The sequence below is a fragment of the Electrophorus electricus genome, chromosome 3, assembly GCF_013358815.1.
Source record: "Electrophorus electricus isolate fEleEle1 chromosome 3, fEleEle1.pri, whole genome shotgun sequence".
Classification (NCBI taxonomy): Eukaryota; Metazoa; Chordata; class Actinopteri; order Gymnotiformes; family Gymnotidae; genus Electrophorus; species Electrophorus electricus.
The window spans coordinates 29,291,951-29,317,500 of record NC_049537.1 but is presented as its reverse complement, the minus strand read 5'-3'; the positions used below and the strand labels follow the sequence as shown (position 1 = coordinate 29,317,500).

Here is a 25,550-nt window from a genome sequence, read left to right as displayed (position 1 = left end):
AGCGGTACGCGAACTGCAGGGGGTCCAGAGAAGGGGGAAGCTGAGTCTTGATGTGTCTCATGATGAGTCTCTCGAAGCACTTCATGATGATGGATGTGAGTGCGAAAGGACGGTAGTCGTTGAGACATGACACCATGGGCTTCTTAGGCACGGGGACGATGGTGGTGGTCTTGAAGCATGTTGGGACCACGGCGCAGCTCAGAGAGATATTGAAGATGTCTGTCAGGACATCTGCAAGCTGGTCAGCTCATTCTCTGAGTACACGACCCGGGTCCAGCAGCTTTCCGTGGGTTAACTCCACGCAGAGTACGCCTCACATCAGCCACCGTCGGGCACAGCACCTGGTCATTTTGCGGAGGGATGGACTTCTCTGCTGCAACGTTGTTCTGCGCTTCAAACCGTGCATAGAAGTCATTCAGTGCATCTGGGAGGATGGCATCACTGTCACAGCAAGGTGATGTTTTCCTGTAGTTAGTAATGGCCTGAATGCCCTCCCACATGCGCCGTGTGTCACCAGTGTGTGTGTGTGTGTGTGTGTGTGTGTGTGTGTGTGTGTGTGTGTGTGTGTGAGAGAGAGAGAGAGAGAAAGAATGTGAAGCATAAAAGCATGATGTTCTGTGATGGACAGACGTAGTGAATCAGTTAAAGCAACGTTGATGCCCAAGTTGAGAGTAATAAGGTGAGACAGAACTGGTAAATACAGGATGAACACTGAAAGCAGAATGAGTGTAGAGGAGAATGTGAGAAGAAGCTGTAAATATAAGAGAGCAGACAGGCTAGCCAGAGATGAGCCATCAGGTTGGTGGTCTTCCTGAGGGTGTTGTGGGCTTCCTGAGGACAGGGTGGTCTTCATGAGGACATGGTGGTCTTCCTGAGGAGGTGCTGGTCTTCCTGAGGGTGTTGTGGGCTTCCTAAGGACATGGTGGTCTTCCTGAGCACGTGGTGGTCTTCCTGAGCACGTGGTGGTCTTCCTGAGGGTGTTGTGGGCTTCCTGAGGACGTGGTGGTCTTCCTGAGCACATGGTGCTCTTCCTGAGGGTGTTGTGGGCTTCCTGAGGATGTGGTGGTCTTCCTGAGCTTGTGGTGGTCTTCCTGAGGACATGGTGGTCTTCTTGAGGGTGCTCTGAACAGTTCCAGCTCAAGAGCTCTTCTTCTCCTCCTTTTCTCCACCTCCTCCTCATCTGTACGCCTTTACACTCTCAAACACAAACTCTGCACACCTCACATACTCTCTGCAGCAGAAACAACCCCCCACGCACACACACATACTGCCATGCTTATGTTTTCCCCCTCTACCCTTGCTACAGAAAAAAAAGGTGCAACCATGGCGACGGACGGTCAGGAGGCTAATCATAAGGCATGCGTAGAGGTAACCGTATCTGATGGCCCAGGTAAACAGCAGCTGAGGGAACTTTACGAGGCCATGTCTTAAAGAGACAGCACTCCAACCCAATTTACATCACACTAGTGCTTGACATACCTGTAGATCATACAGCTAAAGTTGATAATTACCTTTTTTAGGCACTGTCTCTTTAAGAAGAGCATGCTGGTGATGGGTTGTAAGGGATTAATAAAGCTTACAAAAACCCATCCAAAACTTGTGTGCCGTGCTTGGATTTCTACTCTGTTTGTGGTGTATGTGCAGGTTAAAAAGCCTCTTATTAATCTATGACTGAGAAGCATGCATTGCTGTGATTATGGTGCTTTATAATTAAATGTGTGATTAACACTTTAATGTTTGGCTCGCTGTATGGGACTGAGAACAGCTTCACAGACAGCTAAGAAGCAGAAATCAAGGATGTGGTTTAGAGTTGGACTGGCTTTGATGGGCACCTGAGATTGAGTGCATGTGTGACACTAACACTTAGTTAATGGCTTGCAGGTGCTGTGACAGACATCTCACTGCTACCGTGGAACAGTGTGCAGGCCTCAAGTCCTCCCAGAATGGGAGTATAGTGTTGTTCCATACTGTTAGTGCGCAAAACCAAAAATACATAAAAGGGCTTTAGAAGATGACGGTAGCATTAAGGGGGGAACATCAGATTAAATTAATGCTCTGCACAGACACATCCAGGGGAAACTGATGTAACACATGTAAACAGGTGGTGCCCAACAGGACAGCTTAAGGATTATAATATTAATAATGATTAATGATAATGATCTGTAGTGTCAAACTGCACCTACAAAATATTACTTTAACCTTTGACAGGGTTGTTGTGGCTCTGTGTAAAACATTTATAACTTTGTATTGAGTCTTGCCAATAGTATGCTGAGTGGCTTGGAAGGAGTTTTCTCAGTGTTGAGTAGAGTAATAAAATGCACACTCACCCCTATCTATCAAGCATTCTTATCTGGTATGAAGTTCCTGTCCACTGAAATTGAGTGTAGCAATACAGTGCTGCTTAGATTTCTTTGGTGAAGAATGGCTGCGGTGTTATGCTGATTAGTACAGATTGAGTGAAGTTAAAGACTGGGAAGAAGGACTGTGATGTGCTACTGAGCAGACTGATTTAGGTGTAACTGTGAAGTTAAGCTGAGTGGGTTGGTTTGAGTATAAATCCACAGTTGTTTTGCTGTGATTTTAATGCTGCTGTAATGTGGAATTGAGCAATGTTCATTGAATATAGGTATATAAGAATCAAATGGAGAGATCCATATATTGTCATGCCATTGTATTAAGTGGAAGGGCCTGAGTGTAGCATAGTTGGCACATTTACTTGACACTTTTATCTAGAGTGACTTGCAATTCTGACTGAGGGTTAAGGGCCTTGTTCAGGGGCCTGACAGTGGCTTCCTGGCAGTGATGGGGCTTGAACTAGCAACCTTCTAATGACTAATCAAGTACCTTAACCACTGAGCTACCACTACCATGGTAGTTACCATTTGTGTGAAGTGGCTTGAGTATAGTTGTACAGGGATAGTGAGTAGAGTTGTCTGATTAAAGTGTGTAGTAGTGAGCAGAGTTGGAGAGAAGCACTGAATGGTTGAGTACAGTGTCCAGTCCACTTACACGCCTCAGTGACTGAGCGTGCCCACAGCACTGCATTGTGGGCTGGCCAGAAACAGGCTAAACATGGGGATGGAGAGATAGAGAGGAAACAAAGAAAGACAGTGAGAGAGAGAAATTTGTTTTAGCTTTATGGGACAAAGAAAAAGAGAAAAAAAATATTATGATGTAATGGAATTTAAATAAACTGTGAGTAAGGATTGTAATCTAACAGTGTTACTGAAACCAAACATGTAAAGTCACAGATGAATGGATTACCACTAGCACAGTATCATAATCCTGTGCTTCCAAACCTATCTCGGTGCTACTTGTCTATTCTGCCTTGGTGCAGTAACCTGCTCAGTGTGTAACTCTACACTGCTTTCCACTTTTAGCCTGTAACAGATACTCCCTGGTCCCTAACTGCGTTTATCCACTCCGTGGTGTAGAGTGCCCTGTAACCCCAGCTTCTGCCACAAGAGCTCTTACTAACATGAAGAAAGACATCACACACAGCCACATGTGCATGTGCACACTGATAGCAAGAGAATTTTGAACCGGTCTCTTATCTAACCATGTGGGTTTATGAGAATACCTGTCTGGCAAGAGTAGCCTTAAAATATTCAGTGCAAATCAAAGGTCCTTCTCATATCTGTAACACCATATCATCGAAACAGTGCATAGTCACAAACCACGATTCATTCGCTGCCGTACAAGTTTGCAAAGGCATAACTGTTACACTTGGTAGGTCGATTTTATATTTCCAGATTGGCTGAGGTAGAAGGAGTTTTACAGTAGAGCAGTTTGATTATCTAAATTTGGGATTTAAACTTACAACAGCAATAACTAGGCATAATTTAAATAGCTGATCAAAAGGTCACCTAATGCTTAGGGGACATAAGTAAAGAAATCAGAATAAGTAAGTCGAAAACATTTATAAAGTGTGGTATTGAATTACTCATCTTTGTTTTGTAGTATTTGATTTTTTTAAGTAATCTGATGAAATAAATGAATTATTTGCCCATTTCAGTAGAAAATAGGTTTGAAAATGACTAATTTCTTTTTTAACCATGTAGTGCAACTCAGTTCTCTGGCAGTAAGTTTGGGGAAATTAAAATAAAGTCTTGCAAATAATTGATACTTGACTGTGTGACTTAATTATGGTTAAAGGAAAATCATAATGGCACCAGCCATGTCAGCCTGCATCTGTGAAGGTCCCATGACCCTAAACGACTGGAATTGAAACATGCTTCCATTTATAATTCATCATGTCCACATGCAAGTGCTGGGACAACTAACAGTTACTGCTGTTCTCACACTCAGCCTAACATTTTCATTTCTTAACCTCTTCAAATTGAAATGATCACAGTTAAATACCCAACATGATACTTCTGACATAGTGTCTTTAGGCATTTCGTTTTGATTCAGATATTAGTTTTGTCCATAAGTATAAACATTAATATGAACATTAGTATAAACACTAGCCCTTGCTGATAATTAGTCCCTGCCACCCATTCTGCATTCTGCATATATATCAGCATGCTGTATAAGAGATTAAGAGATTAATAAGATAAGAGACATATCAGCATGCTGTATATGAAACTGGTATGTATTTATAGGTACAAAGTATACATACACACACACACACACACACACACACACACACACACACATACACACACACAGAGAGAAAATGTGCCAATTGATAACAAATATAGCTGTATTCAATCAGGTGTTAATATCTTTCTTTCACTCTTTTACAGACCGGCGACGCCAGGGCAAATTCCAGCCATTCCAACGCCTTTTTGGAAGGAGAAGAAGGCGAGAGACAGAGCGAGGCTTTGAGGAAGCCGAACTCAAACCCCGTCGCGCCACTGCTGATGTGTGCAATGGGGAGGGCCCAGGCCACGAGGAGACCAATCAGGATCTAAGGTGAGCTCTTAAGAGTTATAACGTGAGCTTAAGGATTATAATATTAATAATGATTAATGATAATTATCTGTGGTGTCAAACTGCTCCTACAAAATATTACTTTAACCTTTGACTTGTCTTTTTATTTAATTATTTATTTAGTAATTTATGAATCAAATTATTACCATAATGGCTCTTTTTCTCAATACTTATTTGGGATAGGTTTTTGGCTTAGATCTCAATGTATATCACAGTGAACTTTGGAGATCTAGAAATCTTAGAACATGTATTTCAGCAGTTTGCCCACTATACGCTGGTGAATTTAGTTTGCCAATTTGTGTCGTCATAGGAATATTTCACTATGAAATATTACTTAATTGTTAACTAATAAATAAGAATATGAACAGTTAACTAGTTTGTTTGGGTGTGTGTGAGTATAGAGAGCTGAATCCCCTGGGGTCTCGAGCCTTTTCACACGAGAGCGTCTTTATCCCTGAGGACTCTGGAGAGAAACCGTGTGCAGAGCAGACCATGTCTCAGGAGAACGTCTCGGACAAAGTCAGAAACCTACAAGTGGGTTTGTGTAATATACAGATGTACCATATTATTCTCTGACAGAGAATGGACATTGAGATGCACATGCAAGAAATACAAGTTTCCATCATTAAAACTATCTAGCACCATTTACACAATTTCCTGTAACTGAACCCCGTTTCTTGTTACTAATCACTATATTCATGTACACAGAGGCAGATAGGGCTCAACATTAAGTTCGGTCAGAAACCCCCCTCGTTGAGGAAGAGTGAGGGAGATGAAGGTAGCTCAGATGAAGAAGAGGTACCGAGAAGTCCAATGCAAGTACTGGCACAGGTGGAGTCAGAGCCGCGGGATGCTGAGACCACAGAGAAGGTAAATCACGTACGGCACACAGCTAAGTGACACAGCTAAGCCAACGGAAGTGTGCTGCTCTAGTGTTCAGTGCCTCTCAGAGCAAATTGTCCTTCTCTCTGTCTACTTGTTGCCCTTTTAGTAAACTTAGAAAATTCCTAACTCTCACATGTCAGGTCTAAAACAGTTACTGAGTGTTTAAATTGCATTTTAAGAACAAGCCTCTAACGTGAACAGGTAATGGTCAATAGGGTGGGAAATGTGATATGAAGAGTGTAAATAAAGCATATTTCTTTATTTTTTAACTTTACAATTTTGAATACCTTTCTTCAACTATATAATATTCCTAGAGAATGGTACAATAAGCAGTGATCTAAAGTGATAAAAGCACTGATCAAAAGTTCAACCTTGTTTTTTTTGTCGGTTTCTTTAATATTTACTTCTGTACTCTCTGTTTCTGAAGTTGACAGAATATTATATGTTTTTCTATATCAAATTCTAATTTTCTAATCTGTTTGATAATTAGCTGTCACCTGCTACACATGATGTGACTCAGCACAGGCCTCCTTTGAAATCCCCTCGCACCAAGCGTCCCCCACCTCCTGGCACGATTGAGTCGATCAACCTGGACGCCGTTCCCCAGTCAGTACCCCGCTTGGACAACACTGCTGCCAAACACAAACTGGCTGTGAAACCCAAACACCAACGAGTGTCTCGCAAGCACCGCAGGTTCACACAGGTCAGGAACTGGAAAGTGGCCTTTTAACAGGAAACTATGGGCACTGCGGTTTGTAATTTTTCAATCACCAAAATGTCTTTATTTATGTCTTTTCTTATGCATTTTAGGAGCTTCATGAGATGGATATTTTAGCAGTACTACAGGAAGGGACAGATGTTCAGAAATTTGCAGAAGAATCAGGAGTATGCAGAGAAGACTATGCAAGAAGTCATACCAGAGATGATCACGAGCCCCCTGAAAAATCCAAGAAGCAGCGGCTTCAAGAAGAGGAGCTGGAATGCCTGGAACTTCAGAGAAAGCTGGATCAAGAAGAGCACAGAAGGAGAGAAGAAGAAAAGAGAGCCGAGGAAATGAGGCTGGAGGAAAGGAGAAGGCTCATGGCACAAGAAGAAGAACGTCTCCAAAAGGAGGAAGAGAGAAGAAAGAAAGAAGAGGAGAGGAAAAGGAGGGAGGAAGAGCAACAATTGAGAGAGGAGGAAGAGAGGAAGAGACACAAGGAAGAAGAAAGCAAGAAGAGAGAACAAGAGGAGAAAAGGAGGCTGCAGGAATTTGAAGCAGAATGCCTTCATTCGGAGGAGAAAAAGAGAAAGAGAGAGGCAGAGGAGGAGAGGAGGAAGCAGGAAGAAGCAGAAAAACGAAGGCTTTGGGAGTTAGAGGAGAAATGGAGGAGAGAAGAGGAGGCGCGCCTTTGTGAGCAACGAAGACGGCAACAGGAAGAGGAGGAGGCTCAGAAGAAAAGACTGGCTGAGGAAAAGAAAAGGAAGGAAGAGGAGGACAGAAAGAAAAATCAAGAGGAAGAGAGAGCAAGTGAGGAGCAGACCAGAGCTTCCGATCTCGAGTGGAAGAGAAAAGCAGAAGAGCTGCGATGGAGGGAGATGGAAGAGGGACAAAGACCCTTCACCTTCAAAGTGACCTCAGGAGAGAAACAAATCCTTTTCCAGAAGGTCAACCTCTCACCAGTCACCCCAATGCCTGGCCAGCAGGATGACACAACTGCTGAACCCAGGGAAGGTACAACAGGAGGTCCTGATTCACCAGCATTATCTTCATCCCTGTATGTCCCTCACACTGCTATATTAGTGACTGGTGCCCAGCTCTGTGGGACAGCAGTAAATCTGGATCAGATAAAGGACACAGCCTGCAAATCTTTGCTTGGTCTGTCTGAAGACAAAAAAGCCATGGACATACCATTATTAAAGTGCAAGACATCACCAGACAGCAAATTTGGGAAAACAAAATCTCTTCATGAAGCCTCTTTATCTGCAGACCAGTCTAGTGCTGCGGTACTTGCAGAGTGGGCCAGTATTCGATCCAAGATATTTAAAGGTGCAGAAGATGGAAAATACCAGGAATATTCAGATGAGAACTACAAGCAGGCACAAGGTCAAACCACAAGTGAGGACAAGAGTCTGCCACCTTTCTCTCACACCTCTCTCAGAAAGACAATGTCAGCTAGCGCAAAGTTTTCCATCACTCCAGCCAGAAAGAAATTTCCTGACTCAAATAGGAATTCTGAGGTCTTTGGTCAAGATGACAGACAGGGAGGAAAGGTGGAATCGCCATCTACTGATTCGGCTCCCAGACTGCCTGTTCTGTCAATAGCAACTAACAAAGCTCAAAACAAGGGACTAAAGGCGATTCGCATCTCAGATAGTTCCGAAGAATGCAAGTTTGCCAAAGACCTTCCTTCTTTTCTGGTTCCGAGTATGTCGCCTGGATCCCCCAAATCCCAGAAGTTGGAGACAGCGTCCCTTAGCCAGGTGGAAAGTGAGGTCTTGTATACAAATGATGATGGGGGTCAGAGGGACCAGAGTAGTGATGAAAGACCCTCACCCTTTGGTATTAAGCTTAGGAGGACCAACTACTCCCTTCGCTTCCATAGCGAGCAATCCACAGAGAAGAGAAAGAAAAGGTACAGTGCAGGTGACAGTTTTGACGGGGTTCCAGTGCCTCTTACCTCTACTGATCAAGACCCAGACACCTCAGTATTCTCTGAGAAGACCAGCCCCATATCTCCGCTTCAAGATAGTTCTGGAGTCAAACTCCAATCAGTTTCTAGTGCTGAATCAAGATCCAAGACAGGCAGAAATAGCCTCTCTTCAGTCTGTAATGAAAGTGAAAAACCTATCCTCAAGCCTCCTCTCTACCAAAAACCTGCCACATCTCCCAAACCTTCTGAAGGTGCTACACCTCCACCTTCTCCACTGCCTAAACCTGGGAGAAGGACATCGGGGGACCAGAGGACTGGAGGTCCAGATTTGGCATCTGGTGAAGAGTGTGGTGAACAAAAAGAAGTCCCCTCAGAATCAGTGCAGAGCCAGAGGAACAGTCAAGGGGATGATGAGCCAAAAGAGAAGAAGTCCTTCTTTCCATCTATCAGCATTCCATGGAGGGAGAAAACCGATCGGAGAACTGAGCTCATTCGGAGAGGTCAGCAAAATCAAAGCTCTTGAATCCTTAATGGCTTTGTGTTAATGACTTGTTTAATTTTAAAATTACAATTCTCCAGTACAGACTCTTGCCTGATACAATGAATTCAACAAGATTACCAACACCACATTACATGACAACCAGAAGTCTTTTTAATAGGCTCTCTGCTCCATAGATTTGGCTATACCACCAAGAAGGTAATCAATACACTGTCTGTGTTGTTCCCAAAGTATATACATGTAATGTACTCTCTCCCTACAGAAAAGCCCTCTCTTCAGAGTAGGCATTCCCTGGATAGCTCCCGGGCACAGGAGAAAGAGGCAGGACCACTGTGGATCACCCTGGCCTTGCAGAAACAGAAGGGATTCAGAGAACAGCAGCAGAGCCGTGAGGAAAGGAGGATCCAGAGAGAAGCCAAGCTGGCTGAGAAACAGGCCAGAGAGAAAGAGACTGTATGTTTCAAAACACAGGATAAACAGTGACACAAAGATCTACTCCACATATACTGCACACGTGTGATGTACAAACTGGAGTGTTGACACATATCTGTGCTCATAAGGCTAACATCTAAAGGTTGTTTGTGTTACAGATGGGATTGATCAGCCCTATGGAGGGTAAGGGAAACTCTAGTCTACCCAAGCCACACACTCCGGAGGAGAACAAGAGACCAGACAGTTTATTCGTCCGCTTTGAGCGTAGGGAGAACTTAAAGAAAGCCAATACCCTGCCTAATTCAGTCACAGGTACGGTGTTTTTTATGAGGCCATTTTGGACAAATTATTTATAGCTAAACTCACTTAAAAACACTGTCCATATACTGTAAAATCATTAAAAGCCATAGAAGTATCACATATTTATTCTTTACATTTAGATGAAAAAGGTTGTGACATAGTGGATTTTTTTTAAAGGTTTCAGACCTACTCTGTTCTCTACTCTTATTTTTTTTTCAGTTGAGATAGCAGATTCTACCCCCTCACCTCCCGCAGCAAAGGATATAACCAAGCGCTTCCCACCAGGTGACAATGCCCAGGTTTCCACAGAACCTGCATGGCTTGCACTGGCCAAGCGCAAGGCCAAAGCATGGAGTGACTGCCCACAGATCATCAAGTGACATTTCACCTCTGACTTCCAGAGCAGAGTAAATAAGCTCCCAGTCCTCTTCATCATTTACTGGGTATCACTTCATCCCACTCATGACGCCTCTGGCAAACTTTGTCAAAAATCCATTTGCAAAATTTTTACCTCAGCTGTTATCATTCCAACAGAATGGGTAGCAGGCAGTATTCATTTACCAAGGACTGGAATTCTTGTCATAAGAGCTACAATGGTCTCCAGCTGTACTGATGCTGTTGCCCAGGTATGCAGACGTACTGTACCTGATTCTTGATTTTAAAGGACATCAATTGTGAAAATGTCTCCTCTTCCAAAAGCCATTCCTTGCCCTTGTTCATATTTGACAGACATGCTGAGACATTCATTTAGGAAAATCCTTTTATCCATCTTACAGCCAATCAGACAGGTCCTCAAACTTACAGCTATCACTTATTACCCCCGAATCCTTTTAGCCAATCAAAGCCCGGCAGACCTGTTGATAGCAAATCACTTGCGTTAATACATAACGCATGCCTAGTAAACAAGTATATATTACTAAGACAAGTGGTTCATATTTCTGTAATATTTTCAGGCATGTAACACAATGATAGTTGGAAAGTATTTCAGAAAGTGACTCAAGGGCTAAAGAATTACACAGTAGTTAACAAACTTCTCACTTCACCACCACTTATAAATAACAAGCATGAACGTGAGAACAACAAAAAAATTATTTTGTACTTTTTTTTTTAACGTTTAGACATGTTCCCAATATATTTGAACATGTATTCAATCAGTTGTTTAACACCACTTGTCCAATACGGGGCATTTTATTTCTTTTTTTAATTTGATATCTTGGCAAAGTGCAAAGATTTTCACTGTGTCTGTGACAACTGACTGCTGTCATTTTAGCTTTTGCTGAAATTCTCAACAATGACATAGTCACTGTGTTTACTTATGTAAATAATTAACATAGAATCTGTCCTAATGGCGTTTCCATGTTAAGGCACTGCACTAAAAACCATGCTGTTGGTTGATGAACTTTCTGCTTCCTATACAGTGTTTATTGCCTCCGGTTTCCTTAAATATAGTTCCCTGGGAACACAGACTGCTTGCTCACTGTAATAGAAACACCATTTTGCTGTCGTAGCGTGTGCTAGCTGTTCCTGTGCCGCAAATCAAGAGACTCAAACGGGGCAAAGCAGTGGACTGAAGCGCAAAAAAAAAGAAAGAATATAAACAAATAATAATAAAACCCACCACTAGGGGCAGTGTGAATACAGACATGTTTCTGCAGAAGGACGGAGCATTTTTGCGTTCTTTCTGCATTGTTCTTGTAAGCGCTTTCGACCAACAGGAAGCACTGATGTCTCAGCACATTCCGTCCCGCACTTAACGTAACATTTTGTATGTATGTACAGAGGTGATATGAACAGGACTGTGTTCTATTGGAGCCCCTGAACTGCAGCCGCTTTGTCACTTTGTTCGTGTGCAATAGTGTAGCGTAAACAGTGTTGTATGTGACATAAAATAAAAGCGGTTTGTCAGTAATTGCACTTTTTGTGTTCCACTTAGAAGTACTCATGAGAAAATTCTTAAGTAATGCAAATGTTATGAATTATGTAGAAAGGTATTAAAGGCAGATGTTTGAACTCTCTGTCTGTTGAAATGCTTGTTTCTTGTACAATCAGACACGAGCCATGAACTGCTGTTACTCATCTTGTATGTGCTAGCAACACCACAGTTGTGGTTGCTTGGGATAAACATCTCTGCCAAACACTAAACTCTTAGCACAGTATTCAGAACAGAATTAACACTGCATGTAAAGCTTCTTTGTACGGTTTAGCAGCAGTATATTCAACAGTTAGCGGTTGGAACTGCTAGTTCAGGGTTTTTTTTCCCCACAGTTTATTATTACTATTATAGACAACTATGCATTTTATCCAGTACAAACATTAATCTCTTGTGCTCAGAGATGTTTTTTTCTGTTCTTTACTGCCAGTCAGGTCCAGGCAGTACACATAGTCATTCCGACATCCCACCACTATTGTGCGGCCCCACACAACAGGGGAGGAGAAGAGTTCTCCAGGTAGGGAGAGGGACGCTTTCAGTGCTCCCTGCTCTACATCTAGAACCCACACTGTTCCATCAGTTGTAGTCAAGGCAACCAGTGTGCTTCTCCCCCATGGTGTACCATCAAACACAAAGGGACTAGAGTACACCTTGCCCGTAGTCTGGAACTGCCACAGTAACGATCCATCCGCAGTGTTCAAGCAATACACAGAGCAGTCATGTGAACCACAAAGAAGCACTTCATTGGCTGGAGATGTTGATGTGCCATTGTCATATACTCTAGAGCCTGTTTTCTTATTGACAGGAGGTGGCACTGAAGCTAAGCATGGTGATGAGAAGACAGGTCCATCAGTATGAAAGTCCCATAACTGAAGAGAGATAAATGAGATTAAATGACAAAACCAAAAAGAAAACCCCCAACAAACGCTGCTTGATAATTACAACTAATAACTGACTTTCCTGTACACACTAGCATTTTAAATAAAGTTATTCATCAGAAAAATCCACATCCGTCCCTCTCATCTTAAAACTTTCCTTCACATTTTGTCTGTTTCTGTCTTACTTCTGTTCAACTACAGTCTCTCCTATTCTGTTTTCTTACCTTATGTCCATCATGACTTAATGCAGTGATGTGACCGCTCACGGAGCCAATGCAGACACAGGTCTCCGAACAGGCAGGAGAAGAGAACAACGGAACATCACTGACATACTTCCACATTAGTTCACCACTGTCCTGTACGAACATTCAAACCCCAATCAGTGATAAGAACAATATTCATGCTTTATACCATTTTATGATATAAATCCTCATTTTAATTCATAACATCTGCTAGAACTACACATAAATGCACTCAGAATTCAAACCAGCATATAGTTGGTCAATGGAATATTTACATTTACGACATTTAGCTGACACTTTTATTCAAAGCAACGTACAACTTGCACGATTGCGGGTTAAGGGCCTTGCTCAGGGGCCCAGCAGTGGCAACTTGGCAGTGGTGGGGCTCGAACCATCAACCTTCCGATTATAAGTGAAGTACTTTAACCACTGAGCTACCACTGCCCTTATTTATTTATTTCAGTCAGTAGTATCCCTGCACAGTACACAGAAATAGGTGATCTAAAAAGGTGGTAAAAACCTCAAAACTATCGAGGTCAAAAAGGAAATCCCAGTACAGGCGGAGAGTGTCCTGTACTCACAGGTCTGAGGCAACGGAGCTGCCCTCCGAGAGTGGCCGAGTACAACAGCCTAGGAGATGAGTGCAGGCAGGGAGATGAGAACACTGCGCCACCTCCACAGTGGTGCTTCCACACACAGCACTTTGCCTGCGCACGCGCGCGCACACACAGACAAAATGTTAGACTCAGTCATTTTACTTGTTAGGATTTATAACAGATGCCTGCCCTGAGGTGTTCATTCATAAACTACCCACAGTGCAATCAAACATTTGGAAACCTTCAGCACCTATAGGTCCTTGTCCCAGACACAGTTCCCACCTTATGTCTGGGAGCTTATTGTTCAGTCTCGTATAAAACTGGATGTGAGTGATTGGTGAGCAGAAGACAGCTCAGCACTGTAGGCCTGGCACGTTGCTCTCTGTTGGACAAATGTGTCCACAAATAAACCATATTCTTCTTTAGGCAATGGTCTTTACTGTAAAGTTCCCAAACAAAGCTATGCACCAACAGAACAGCAATATATATATACACACACACACACACACACACACACACACACACACACACATTCTAAGACAGCTAAGATCTGAGCTCAGTAATATTTGCTAATGTTTACTAGGTAGTGACTAGATGATAATAGAAGTCTTACCAGTGGATCTAGTGCATATACATGACCATCGTGGGAACCAATAATGACCAGTCCTGTGTGAGGATCTATGGCAGGGGAACTCTTTACTGCATCTCCTGTCTCGAATACCCACCAGGTGTCCCCCGAGTCGACGCACAGGAAATACACCTGCCCGTCATAACAACCTAAGAAGAGAGGTTTGGTGTCGTTCATGCAGACCTAGCACCAGAACATCTGAAAACAGCTGGAAATCAGTAAACAGCAGCTTTAGCAGACTCTTGTGAGTGAATACGTGTCGTCCACAAAGAGAGCTGTGATCTGTCTTGTAACACCAAAAATGAAAGAAAGGGAAAAACCTTAATAGTACATTTAGATCAAAAGAAAAAACAGATTAAACACCAAGCACATTTCAGCTTTCACTGAGAAGATGAGTCTTTGCTGACTACTAACCAGCTACTACCAGGTTTCCACATGAAGTGATGGCAGCAGAGGACTCGATTCTGTCCCCCAGCACGCGCTCCCAAACCACCTCACCACTGGATAGGTCCAGAGCCTGTAGTCTGTGGGAATGAGAGCCTATGAACACTCTGGCTTGGTCAGGATGCACCAGCAGCACCGGTGAGGCATCCACACATCTGCCTGTGTCGGACCTCCAGAGGACCCGCAGGCCCAGGGCTTGGTTGTCTGTTGCAGTGCCTGATTGTGAGGTGTCTCCACTTCCTTGGTTAACGTAGTGAAATTGTTCCTCCCCAGCTAGAATGTCTCTGTTAAGTTCAACACTGCCAGCTTTATTGGGAAGGCACCCATCTGCTGGTGTTGCCAAGTAACTGCTTCCAGCTGGCTCTCTGGGTTTGCCTGCAGACGAGGGGCCAGGTTCTGCCTTCAGACAACTTTCACTAGTAGGAACTCGTTTTCTGTCTAGGTCTTCACTAGCTTTTGGGGAGTCCATAAGAGAGTTTTTCTCTCTGTTTTGAGAGTAATACAATTCCTGCACATCTCCAGCTCTCCTAACAATTACAAATCCCACAGTTCGTCTCACTGAGGAAACCTCGGGGCTCGTGTTTCTCTCTGAAACAATGTTGGAGGTAACTTTTGTGTGGTATTTCTTGGGTGGAATACCAGATGTAGAACCCTCATGCTGTCTTTTGTTGGAGGTCTGGATACGACCATGATGTGTCATACTGGTTATGTGTTTTAGGACATCTGCAAAAGACCCATCTAGAATGACCTCTAACAGGCCTGCAGAGGTCATCCCCATGGTAACAGTGATGTAATCGAAGAGGCGCAGAGCCTGCAGGGAATCTCCACCACTTAATATGAAGTGGGCATCCTCCATAACAACCGCATCAGCAGCCAGACCCAGGTAGTCCTAACACACACACACACACACACACACACACACACACACACACAAACAACTTTTTCACTGAGCCTCAAAACTGGATTATCTATGGTCCCATACAAAATTAATATCTTAAAGCAGAAAGAAGTCATTGTTTTCCAATGGTATTTCTTCACATTATGAAACAGCCATTATACTGACACCTAATTCCCTGGATGTTACAGAGATTCTTTACTAAATTGATCTTAACCACTGCTGCTCTATGGCGCTTAAGCTAGTTTATTTGAGGACTACAATGAAGTTTGATTCTTCATCTCATGTGAGCTGCACTTTACAGAAAAAAAAAGTAAAAATAACAAATCACCTTCAAAAATATCTTTTGCTACTTTTTGGTGGTAAAAATAACTTTTTGTTCCATTAACAATATCAGTGTTTTATTTCTACAACATTAATCTAGAAATGCATCCCCCCCCCCCAATATCTTCTATGAGTTCTATTATTATGGTTTGGTAAAACATCCTTCATACCTTCCAGAGGCTCTGCAGTGTTGCTCTGGCAGTATCCATGTCTCCCCATGCAGCGTGGTCACCACTGACCCCTCTATGTCTCTCATACGTCCTCATCAGCTTCTCCATGGACACCTTCCCTGCATGAACACGCGAGCACAGAGCCATGAGAGAGGGAGAAATATGATAAACTTACAGATTTTGCCACAACATAACAGAATGCACTCTAGCTGAACGTTCTGTAGCCATGGTGTCATAGATTTATAATACAGACAAAGGGGAAAAAAAGGGATGCCATACCATGATTAGTGAGTGGCAGGGCCGGAACCAGTAATACTGTATCTGGAAGGCTGTGATTGGGTAAGAGTTGAGATAACTCTTGAAGCACCTCCCTCTCTAGAGATGTGCAGGAAAAGGAAATGTCTTCTGAGACCTGAACATCTGCAAGAGCATCAGAGGAGCCGTGGACATGGCGTTCCTGGCGTTCAGTGGAAGAAACATTCCTACTCTCGGAAGGCACAACAAAAGCCACCAGTCTGCTTCCTTCATGGAGACCCACCGCACAAGCGTCTACCACAGGTAAGCTCTCCACGGCCTGAGATGATAGCAAACAGGCGAAACAAAACCAGGTGAAACAAAGCTAGAAAGCTGGACAGACAGAAGAAGTCCGCCAAAGCAGTGTAATGACACTTGGCTCTTTCTTGATACTGAACATGCCATGCTTTGTGTGAATAATTCTTTGAGTTTTGACCTTCTCAGGATAACGTTTTACCAGTACAGGTAAATTGGTGTATGGGATAATCTTGACTTTGAAACTGCTGTTTAAAAATGCTCACTGTCAAAGGACTTTTAATGCTATCAATAACAACAACAACAACGAGAAACACCATGAGAAGGCAATTCTAAATTTTTTAAATTACAAATGTGTTGTTAACAAAATGATGACTCAAAAGATTACAAGGACAATAACACAACAAAAGTGTTCTCTTCTTTTTTCTTTAACAAAATACAGCCAAGATGCATTTTTTGTTTCAAAGCAGAAAACTCACCTGTCACAAAAACTAACTGGGGATTAGCATGACATGAGGTTAATGAGGTTTAAACCATCACATTCATCCCTCCCCCAAAACATGCATATATTCCCTGACTAAAAAATGTTCCTTGACCTAAAGTAAATGCCATTTTAATCTGAATAAAATGCAGTAAAATGAATCAATGACAACTATTGACTAACATTTCAATGACATTTTCATCCAAAGAGCAAGGCTATGAGTAAATTCCAGACACCATATAAAAATGAACAGTGCCTACCTGTTGCAAGTTGTCCAGGTGTACTCTCTGGCCATGGCGTTTGACCAGCCGGTCCTTCCTGCCAAGGTAATAGAGGTGCGAGTCCCGCACCACCACCCAGTCTCCTGTGGCGCGCATCGTACCTTTAACAACGATCGACTCATCATCCAGCAGACAAACCCTCTCCTGGCCACCTGGACAAAGACATGTAGAGCTAAAAGATCCACCTCTGTGCTCCGCTCTGTAGCACGTGTAGGTTGAAGCATATCCTTACTACAGCTTACATTACTCTAAATTTAGTGATTTAGCTTGGAATTATGCAATGCTAGATAAAAAACAAAAACAAACCTAAACTAAAAACGGTTTTATTTAGTATTAGAATATGAAATAAACACATTCCAAATATTCTAAAAATGTTCAGAGCATTAGGAAGGTACAGCAGAAATAAATGTCCTTATTATTACCTATGAAGACCTGTCCCTCTCCTTCAGTAACTAGACATCCTCTCTCATCTCTCACTTCCACAACTGTCCCCATCAAAGACTTTCCCAAAGGCACGGATGCATCTTCCCTATAAAATATGACAAATGACATTACCCACACCAGTATTCACAAAACTGTTTAGAGTCATGCTTTAAATATATACTCTACTTAAATATTGCTCAACAGAACATTTAAGAATCACATTAGCTTGAGCATTTGTACAATATAAGGTTCCATAAACCTAGTGCAACATCTTCAAACAGAATGGGCCAAACAAACAGAAAACCATAACAGCAATTTATTGCAAAGAATGATCACGCCACATTTTGGGACCAGGGAAAAGATCAGAAGTCCGGCATCACTCACGTGCTATCAGAGGCGAGGAAACTGTTAGGCAGTTCATAGCAGCATGCCCAGCAAGAAACCTCAGTAGTGCCGTAGAGATTATAAATATGGGTCTTATTACCCTCCTGTCTCCAGCTCCTAAGGACAACCGGCGATGGACACGCTTCTCCTCCTAGAGCCAACACCCTAAGGGAGGAGCCTGCACTAAGCACCTCCTCCTTTAAGGCACACCCCCCAAATTGTCTTAGTAGAGTTGGAGTGGCCTGGCGAACAAATTGAGAAATAGGTTCAGTAAATAAATAATGTGCTCATGTGTAGAAATAAATGAGCAATCCATCTGCTGCTAGCAGAATTGATCACTGCTATTGACTGTGTAATTCAGCTTCCTCCATCTTCCTTTACCATCTGGTGTACTAGTGTTGTTTTTTTTTTCATAATACTTTAATACTCAATCTATTGAGGAAAAAACCTAACACCGATAGCTATAACATTAATAATGATGCTCATTAAATGCATGTGACTGATTTATGATGTTTTCTTAAGGTTTAAAGATGTAAAGGTGTGTGTGTGTGTGTGTGTGTTCATCTCATTAGTTATGATGATAACTCATTAGTATCTCATTAGTTATGATAAGTGACACTTGAGCCATTGAAATATCCCTTGTTTAGCTCACTCACCTGTAAGACAGTCGTCATGTTTCGTCTAAACAACACATGAGCCAGTCTGCCAGGCATCCTCTTAACGGCAGAGGGAACCATCAGAAGACACGCTCCAGATGACAGAGCCAAAAACATCTCCACCACCGAAGGGTCAAAGGTCAAAGGTGATGCAAGAAATACAACATCATCTGGGCTCATCTGAAATAGAGATCTTAAAAGAGATATGGTTTAAGCAACTCGGTAGTGCAGTCATGGAATTAAAAAAAACAACAATTAAGAAAATCAATAATCAAAGAACCAAACAAATAAAAATAACATTGAAAAGCTTAAAAATACCATGGACAATACAAAAGACAAAGCATAACAATGCAGGTTTCATATACTTAACTGTGTTATAAATATGTATTGGTGTAAATCCAAACATATGACACCACTGCACACATGCTTTGTGTAGTAATATTAGAAACCTTTCTCTATTCAGCATTAGTAGCTGTAGACTCACCTCAGATGTATAATATTAGGGACAATACACGTGTGTGGAACTTTCACTATTTTAGGCAGTCCCGTAGTTCCAGACGTGTGTAGAACATATGCTATCTGCTCCCCCTGGTGGACATTTCTAGGAACAACTTCTTTGGGATGTTGCCTTGCTTCCTCTACCTGTAGCATTTGGTTATTTGCTCTCCATTGCTTTGCACTGCTTCCTTGAGATGGCATCTTTCTGTACATCTTGATTAGAGTAAGCTTTAATGTTGACCACTCAGCACACACGTCTATGGACAGAAAGCTGGAAAATACACTCTGGAAATGCTGAATGACAAGAAAAGGACAAAAAATAAGTGTAATATCCTAGAAACAATTAAACAATTACAAATGTGTAGATTTGGATAAAATGCCTATTTATTATAAATTCAATTCTAATTTTAAACCAAATAGACACAAATAATGTTATTTTTGTTCTACCCAGTCAAATGACAGGCATATGATTCCAAAACTGACACCAAAATTTGCATGTCAGTTTAAATGTGATATTGTTTTTTATTCTTTTTGTGTGTGAATGTGATGGATATCAGATATTTGACTTTTCTCAGTTGCAGACGTTAGAAAATAATTTGGACCGTTTCATCCTCAATGGTTATTGTGTACTGTAGCTCCTCATGATGTTAAAGACAAGCTGTATTATACATTTTAAAAGGGCTCTTCTACCATAACAAGTGTCTCCCTCAAATGAAATGGCAAAAACTACAAAGTCGGTAAGAAATAAGATCCCCCAAACCATGTTTAAGTTGTAATGTATTCTTACTGTTATTGTGCTTATATCTGCAAGCAGAATTGCTCAGACTGGCCTGCGTACCTGCAGCAGACTGCTCTGGATCAAACAGTACTTTAAATGACACCTGTCCATCATTCTCAGGGTAAACCCGGATGACGACAGTGGCTCGAGGGGCACATATGCTGCTGGCAACTGCAGTATACTGCGAGTGAAGACAGGAGAAAGTGACGATTGTTCAGTAAAGTAGGTCCTTAGTCATAAAAAGAAACGTCGGCATGTTAAGATTACAAGGAACATGATGCAAACATTCTGGCTGATATTATGAAGCGTGCATGCAGCTCATATCATGTACACTCACGTACCCAATGATCCAGGCCGGGAGGAAGATGTTTGTATGACAGAACACGCCTATGGTCTGTTCATGCTTTCCTACAGCCATCTCCAGCTGTCTCGATAATTCGTTTCCGAAAGCGAAAAGTTCATTGTAGGTCAAGCAGGTACTCGGAGAGTCACCGCTGTCAAAAACAACAGCTCTGTTACCACCGTGCTGGACCACAGCATCACGGACCATGCCGTGAAGACTCTTCGGCGGCATTATACTCAGACGATTACTCGACATGCATTATTACCCGATATACTCGATTTGACCACCCGTGGTCAAAATCACAAACCGAGTGTTTTATTCTGAGAGCTAATGAAAGCATACAAATCAGATTACACTAGCTACCAGGTGCTAGCGCATCCCGTCGCGTAAAGATGACATAGTCGTGACGCGTTCCACAGTGTGCCAATCAGAATGACGTATTTTCCAACGGTTAGTTTGAAAGTTTTGTGGCCGTCTGGTGTTTTTTTGAATCATAGCTAGCTAGTCGCATACCTGTATTAGTGCCTTTTATCTGTTGTTTTTTGACGTTTGAAATGGACCACCTTCACAGTCAAAGGAGTCTAAGTCGTGGGGATTTAATTTTAGAGCAGTACAAGAGAAATGACGAACTGTTTAGAAACACGATGGAGGGGATATTTCAAAAGGTAAGCAACACAAAAAACCTAAGTTAAGAGGAGCCGTTAACCGGCTAACCGTGGCCCTGTCCTGTAAAGGCACACCTGGCTGCCCAAAGTGTCTACATTTTTTTAAAGCATATAACTAGCTAGCTATTTGGCGAGGCACACATCTATAGGTTACACAAAAATCTGTTTATTTGACATGTTAGCCAATCACAATTGTCTTTTCATAAGTATTCATGTTTAGATGACCAAGGACCTGATGTTTGTTTTAAAACGATGACCTTCAGGACTGGAAATGGTAAGACATTAACAAAAATGTTATGAACTTTCGTACCAATTGCAGACAAAGCTAGCTTCTTAGCTGGTGTTTACCATGAATGACCTGGGGTGTGTTGTATTCGTGCAGGAGCTGTGCCTATAGACAGTATGGAGGCCGAACGGGAGCTGCAACGTCTGAGGGTAATGACACCTGTAACTACAAAGCTGTTCAGACACACCCCTTAGACAGTTAAGGGGAACGGGCAAGATCATAGCTTTCATACTCCAGATAGATTAAGACTGATGTTTTCTGACTGAAGTCTTTGTCAGTAGTTGGAGGTGGAATATTTCACAATCTGCTTTACTTGTCATTTAAATTCATGTACTTCATAGGTCACTGTTTAAGCGGAAATTAAGCTTTCACATGATGTTGTAGATTAAGGAATTTCTGAAGTTTCAATACTCTATTTTTGTATCTGCAGGGTTGCCTGAAAGCTCGACAGTCACTGCATGACAGTAGGAAATGAGCATTTTTTGTTTCTCTGATGTTTTTCAGTTTGATTATAATGAACCATTTTCTGTGCGTCTACATATTGCTTATTATTGTCTTTTTCAGCATCTGTAGTGTTGGTCAGTGCGAAGGATGCACATGATCTCTCAGAGCAAGAAGTAAGTGTGCTTTCCTCTACATGCCAGAATGATTGTATATTTTATTTTACATCTTACAACTCAACCATGTGCTGGTCCAAGTATTTTTATATGAGCCTCAGGTTTTGTGGTACTATTGTTTTGTTAGACATCGAAAATACTTAGTAGATGCTCTTTGGTTGTAATGTTTAGTTTATTTAAGTAACAAGGAGTTTATTAAAGAAGTTTATTAAGTGTTTAACTAATAATTTACTTGCTGCAAATAACCAATTTGTCTTGTATTGTCCCAATACAGATGGATGTAACACAGAGAACTGAGAATGAACTGGACTGTTCCAATCAAACACAAAACAGCTTGTGTAAGATGCATTTTAAATTGCATTACTGATAATACATGTTCCTAAAGTACATAGATGGTGCTAATTTTTAATTGTGGTTAATAGTGTGTTATGCCAGGGTCAGACTACACAAAGTCAGCCTGATCTTGAGATGATGTGGATATTTTCTCCTTCAAAGCATTGCTTGTTATTGACCAATATGATGACAGGCACGCATGTGCAAAAACTGGCAAAGAGAAATCCTACTGTTCCAGCTAGGTGGAAGAAATGTTTAGGTGTAGCAACAATATCTCTGCTTTTTGACCTTTCATTGAGGGAGTACCATGACAGTTAAAAAAAAAAAAAAAAAAAAAAAGATGTCGATGAGAAATAGTGGAGGCATTTCTGTAACCTGGTACATGGCTAGTAATGCTAGATTAGCATTCCCCAGTAGCCTAGTCCATACTGTTCTCTTTCTGATACTCAGGAGTGGGTCCATAATAATATTTTTTTCTTTTAAGAAGACAAAAGAGCTAGCACCATACAAAGTGCTTATGTAGTCTTGACCAACAATTTGTTGACCCTCCTCCCTGATGATCTATGAAGTTGCGCATGGATGTGAACCATGATTGGTTGGCGCCACGTGTAGTGCTGCCAGCCTTCGATCAAGGCATGCCAAGAATTTATGATCCTGTGATTGCCTAATCTGACATGGTGAATGTTGCGAAAGACAGAAATATCGTGTTGTCTGACCCCAGCATTGTGCTTGTCTTTGTGCTTTGTGAAACTAAATGTGAATCCAATCAAATGCAGGTAATGGTACTAAGACAACCCAGCTCTCAGTGAGTGGACCTCACGGCTGTGCGTGGATGGAGCCTTCTCAGCTTGTGGAGGAGGACCAGGAACTGGAGAGAACGCTGAGCAGCCATGGTAGCACCCTATTGGATGTCTATCCCAGCATGCTTGACCAGATTGGCAAGGTGTATCACCGGCAGCGTGTGACGGACGCGGCTAGCACCGTGCTGCAAAAGTATCGCCGCCAACGCTGGCGGCCTTCACGGGACCAGGGCCACAGACATGACTTCAGCTGCATTTACAACCACACGCTGAACAAAGAGAGCTCGTTCACTACCCAGAAACCACTCCACAGTAACAGAACCAGGCATCATAAAAGCAGGTCCAGTGCTCAGGCAGACTCCCTCTGCGGAAGCAAGGTGGAGCTTTCACCCTACAAGAGTACCAGAAATTCACCCTCTGCATCTAGTGGCTGCTTTTATTCCCCCCGAAGAGACAGCGCTGAGGAAAGTGTGGCAGTAAAAAAAGGGTCACCGCACCAGCCTGTCCGCGTGTTGGACCTTTTGACATTTCCGTCCTCTTCCTCCACTTGTTCCTCCACCTCATCATTAGATCTAAATCAAACTTATGACATTGAGCCAGTCGCCATGCCAGTGCCTCGTGGTTTTCTTGCTGCTGCTGTCTGCAGCCCAACAAGATCCAAGTGTAACTCGCCACAGAAGCAGGTTAAAAGCCCTCTTCTCATTGGCCGAGGAGGCAGACCAAAGATTTCCTCACAATTCCCTTATGATTCTCGTCCTGGCCCTGAACAGGAATATATTGATGGCTTTGTGAGCAGGGAGCACTTCAGGAATAGCAGATATTTTCCTGCCACCTCCTTACAGCAAGCCTCCATTGGCTTTCCTGTTCCTGGTGGGAGAAGTCCCCTCAGACCCAGAGTCCTTGGCCAAGAAGAGGAACAGCAAATGTCATCGACCAACTACTATCCTAAACAAACTTTACCTGTGAATTATATGGATGCATCTGTGGTGCAACGATCTCCTTACCGGAGTCAACAGAAGTTGCTGTCATCTCCGCTCTCTGGGTATCAGCAGAACCTAACTATGTCCGAGCTACACCAAGACAGCCCCAAACCAACAAAGCGCTGGCAGGCTCACGCTGGTCTCCAGACTGTGTCCTCCTCTGTCTCCCACATGTCCAGAAGGAAGCTTGATGCTGAGTTCAGGAGGATCTATCACCACTTTATCTGTCAGGGCCCTTCCTCTTCACGCCCCACTTCTTTCTGTCACCTGTGCGAGAGTCGGTTGGACGATGGAGTCCAGAGACGGTCCTATTCCTCCTCCAGCCTGTCGGCGCTTGCTCTGACACCTCCATGGGGTCGGCTGAAGAAACGTCGTCGGCAGCCTGAGATGGAGGAGTCGCTGAGATTCAAGCGCTTCCGTGAGAGTTGTTCCCCTCTCTCACAGAGCAAACAGCTCTGGCTAAAAGAGCAGCAGGAGGAGCCGAACGAGGACAAACGCACCTGGAACAGGGCTCTGCTCCTGCAGTGTCCAAGCCCTGGACTCCTCAGGGCGGGTGATAGCATCAGGAAAGTCCCCAGCACCAAACTGGGTCTACCGACCCATAAACACTCACCATCTTGGGTAAGATGACACATGACACATGATGTGGTGTGCACGGAATTTGTATATTTTTATGTTGCTGCATTTTGTAGTGATGCATTTGCTTCTCGTGTGCTTGCAGAGAGATTCATCACGTTGCATTGGTGCAGTGGAAGGTGAGTGCTGGAGTCGATGTGAAGGGGTGTATATATATGCTGTCAGTATTTAGACATCGAGTTTTGTCGTTTTGGTTGCCTTAACAGCAAAAATTCTAACCCGTCATATTTTGTGTATATGTTGCATGTGTTGTATAACTTTATTTACAGGCAGGTCACCGGTGAGAACTTGGAAGCAAAGAGGGGTCTCACTGTCACCAAGGTAATGGCTTGTGAATAAAACTACATTTGCTTTCTGCAGTAAGAAGTGACTAAATGACTGAACTATGTCCTCGTGTTATTTTAATGGTGTTTACATTTCTGTACATTTTTCTATGAAATAAGCAGTGTTTACCCTCTTTCGAGAACAGTGTGTAAGGTCCAGTTGCTGAGCTTAATTTCCTCTTGCAGTATGTCAAGGAGACGACTTCTGTATGGGCCTCTCCAGTGATGAGCTTTCCATGTCCACGTCTGATGGTCATTACTTTAAAACATTACTTCTGTATCTTCATGTATGCTAATGAAGGATCTCTGGCAAATCTTTTTCTACCACTTTTCTTGTCAACTTGAAAATTCCATTTGTATGCATGTTCAGTGCTTGTTTCAGTGTTTAAGCTGTTTTAATTGTGTGCCACATTTATTTGCTATTTACTGTACCTGTGTAAAGTCACAATCAGGGACTTTCCATACAAAGAACCACCAGCTAATGATGTCAACATTTTAAAGCATTTCTAGCAAACAGTGTAACTATCATTTTGTATTATGGTGCTGTATAATACAGTAACCACATTTGTCAAGTAGGGTTGAAGGGTGTTCTTTGAGAATCACTGGTTATAGACAAGACCGTGCATTTGGAATAAAGAAAAGGTGGCTTAAGTTCCTGATTGTGGCTTAATTGTGATAACTGTAAGCATGTTCTAAAAACAAACAAAGCTGAAAACTAGTTATCTT

The 25,550-nt window shown here is 42.5% G+C and overlaps 3 protein-coding genes across 7 annotated transcripts in view; 2 read left to right on the top strand and 1 right to left on the bottom strand.

Moving 5' to 3' along the window:
• The window catches only part of cracd (capping protein inhibiting regulator of actin dynamics), a 22,105-nt gene extending 10,406 nt beyond the window's left edge, over positions 1-11,699 (top strand). For 2 of the 3 annotated variants that reach the window (XM_027024424.2, XM_027024426.2), the window contains 8 exons: positions 4,749-4,917; positions 5,337-5,469; positions 5,644-5,805; positions 6,311-6,523; positions 6,631-8,953; positions 9,215-9,405; positions 9,543-9,696; positions 9,904-11,699. In XM_027024424.2, the coding sequence (XP_026880225.2) occupies positions 4,749-4,917; positions 5,337-5,469; positions 5,644-5,805; positions 6,311-6,523; positions 6,631-8,953; positions 9,215-9,405; positions 9,543-9,696; positions 9,904-10,064 (3,506 nt within the window). In that variant the 3' untranslated portion in view covers positions 10,065-11,699. The remainder of the gene's footprint in view (positions 1-4,748; positions 4,918-5,336; positions 5,470-5,643; positions 5,806-6,310; positions 6,524-6,630; positions 8,954-9,214; positions 9,406-9,542; positions 9,697-9,903) is intronic. The other variant, XM_027024425.2, reaches the window with a different exon arrangement.
• Positions 11,700-11,920: 221 nt separating this feature from the next.
• On the bottom strand, positions 11,921-20,558 carry aasdh (aminoadipate-semialdehyde dehydrogenase). Of its 2 annotated transcripts, none has more exons than XM_027024422.2 (14): positions 20,183-20,558; positions 19,902-20,070; positions 19,050-19,357; positions 18,566-18,758; positions 17,910-18,151; positions 17,525-17,631; positions 17,082-17,254; positions 16,071-16,365; positions 15,792-15,910; positions 14,373-15,291; positions 13,944-14,107; positions 13,316-13,441; positions 12,717-12,848; positions 11,921-12,483 (listed from the first exon to the last, which is right to left on the bottom strand). In XM_027024422.2, exons 1-14 carry the CDS (start codon positions 20,437-20,439, stop codon positions 11,998-12,000), a joined length of 3,690 nt encoding a protein of 1,229 aa, XP_026880223.2. In that variant the 5' UTR covers positions 20,440-20,558; the 3' UTR covers positions 11,921-11,997. The 2 variants fall into 2 exon arrangements, with proteins under 2 accessions (XP_026880223.2, XP_026880224.2); XM_027024423.2 differs by having other exon boundaries at positions 19,902-20,022.
• si:dkeyp-117h8.4 (uncharacterized protein LOC572032 homolog) lies at positions 20,556-25,505 on the top strand. 2 transcript variants are annotated; one of them, XM_027024459.2, is made up of 10 exons: positions 20,556-20,849; positions 21,057-21,123; positions 21,232-21,284; positions 21,566-21,599; positions 21,700-21,752; positions 22,027-22,090; positions 22,862-24,486; positions 24,587-24,620; positions 24,771-24,822; positions 25,011-25,505. In XM_027024459.2, the coding sequence occupies exons 1-10, from the start codon at positions 20,739-20,741 to the stop codon at positions 25,048-25,050; spliced, it is 2,133 nt and encodes a 710-aa protein (XP_026880260.2). In that variant the 5' UTR covers positions 20,556-20,738; the 3' UTR covers positions 25,051-25,505. The 2 variants fall into 2 exon arrangements, with proteins under 2 accessions (XP_026880260.2, XP_035380015.1); XM_035524122.1 differs by having other exon boundaries at positions 20,766-20,849; positions 21,070-21,123.
• Positions 25,506-25,550: the final 45 nt, after the last annotated feature.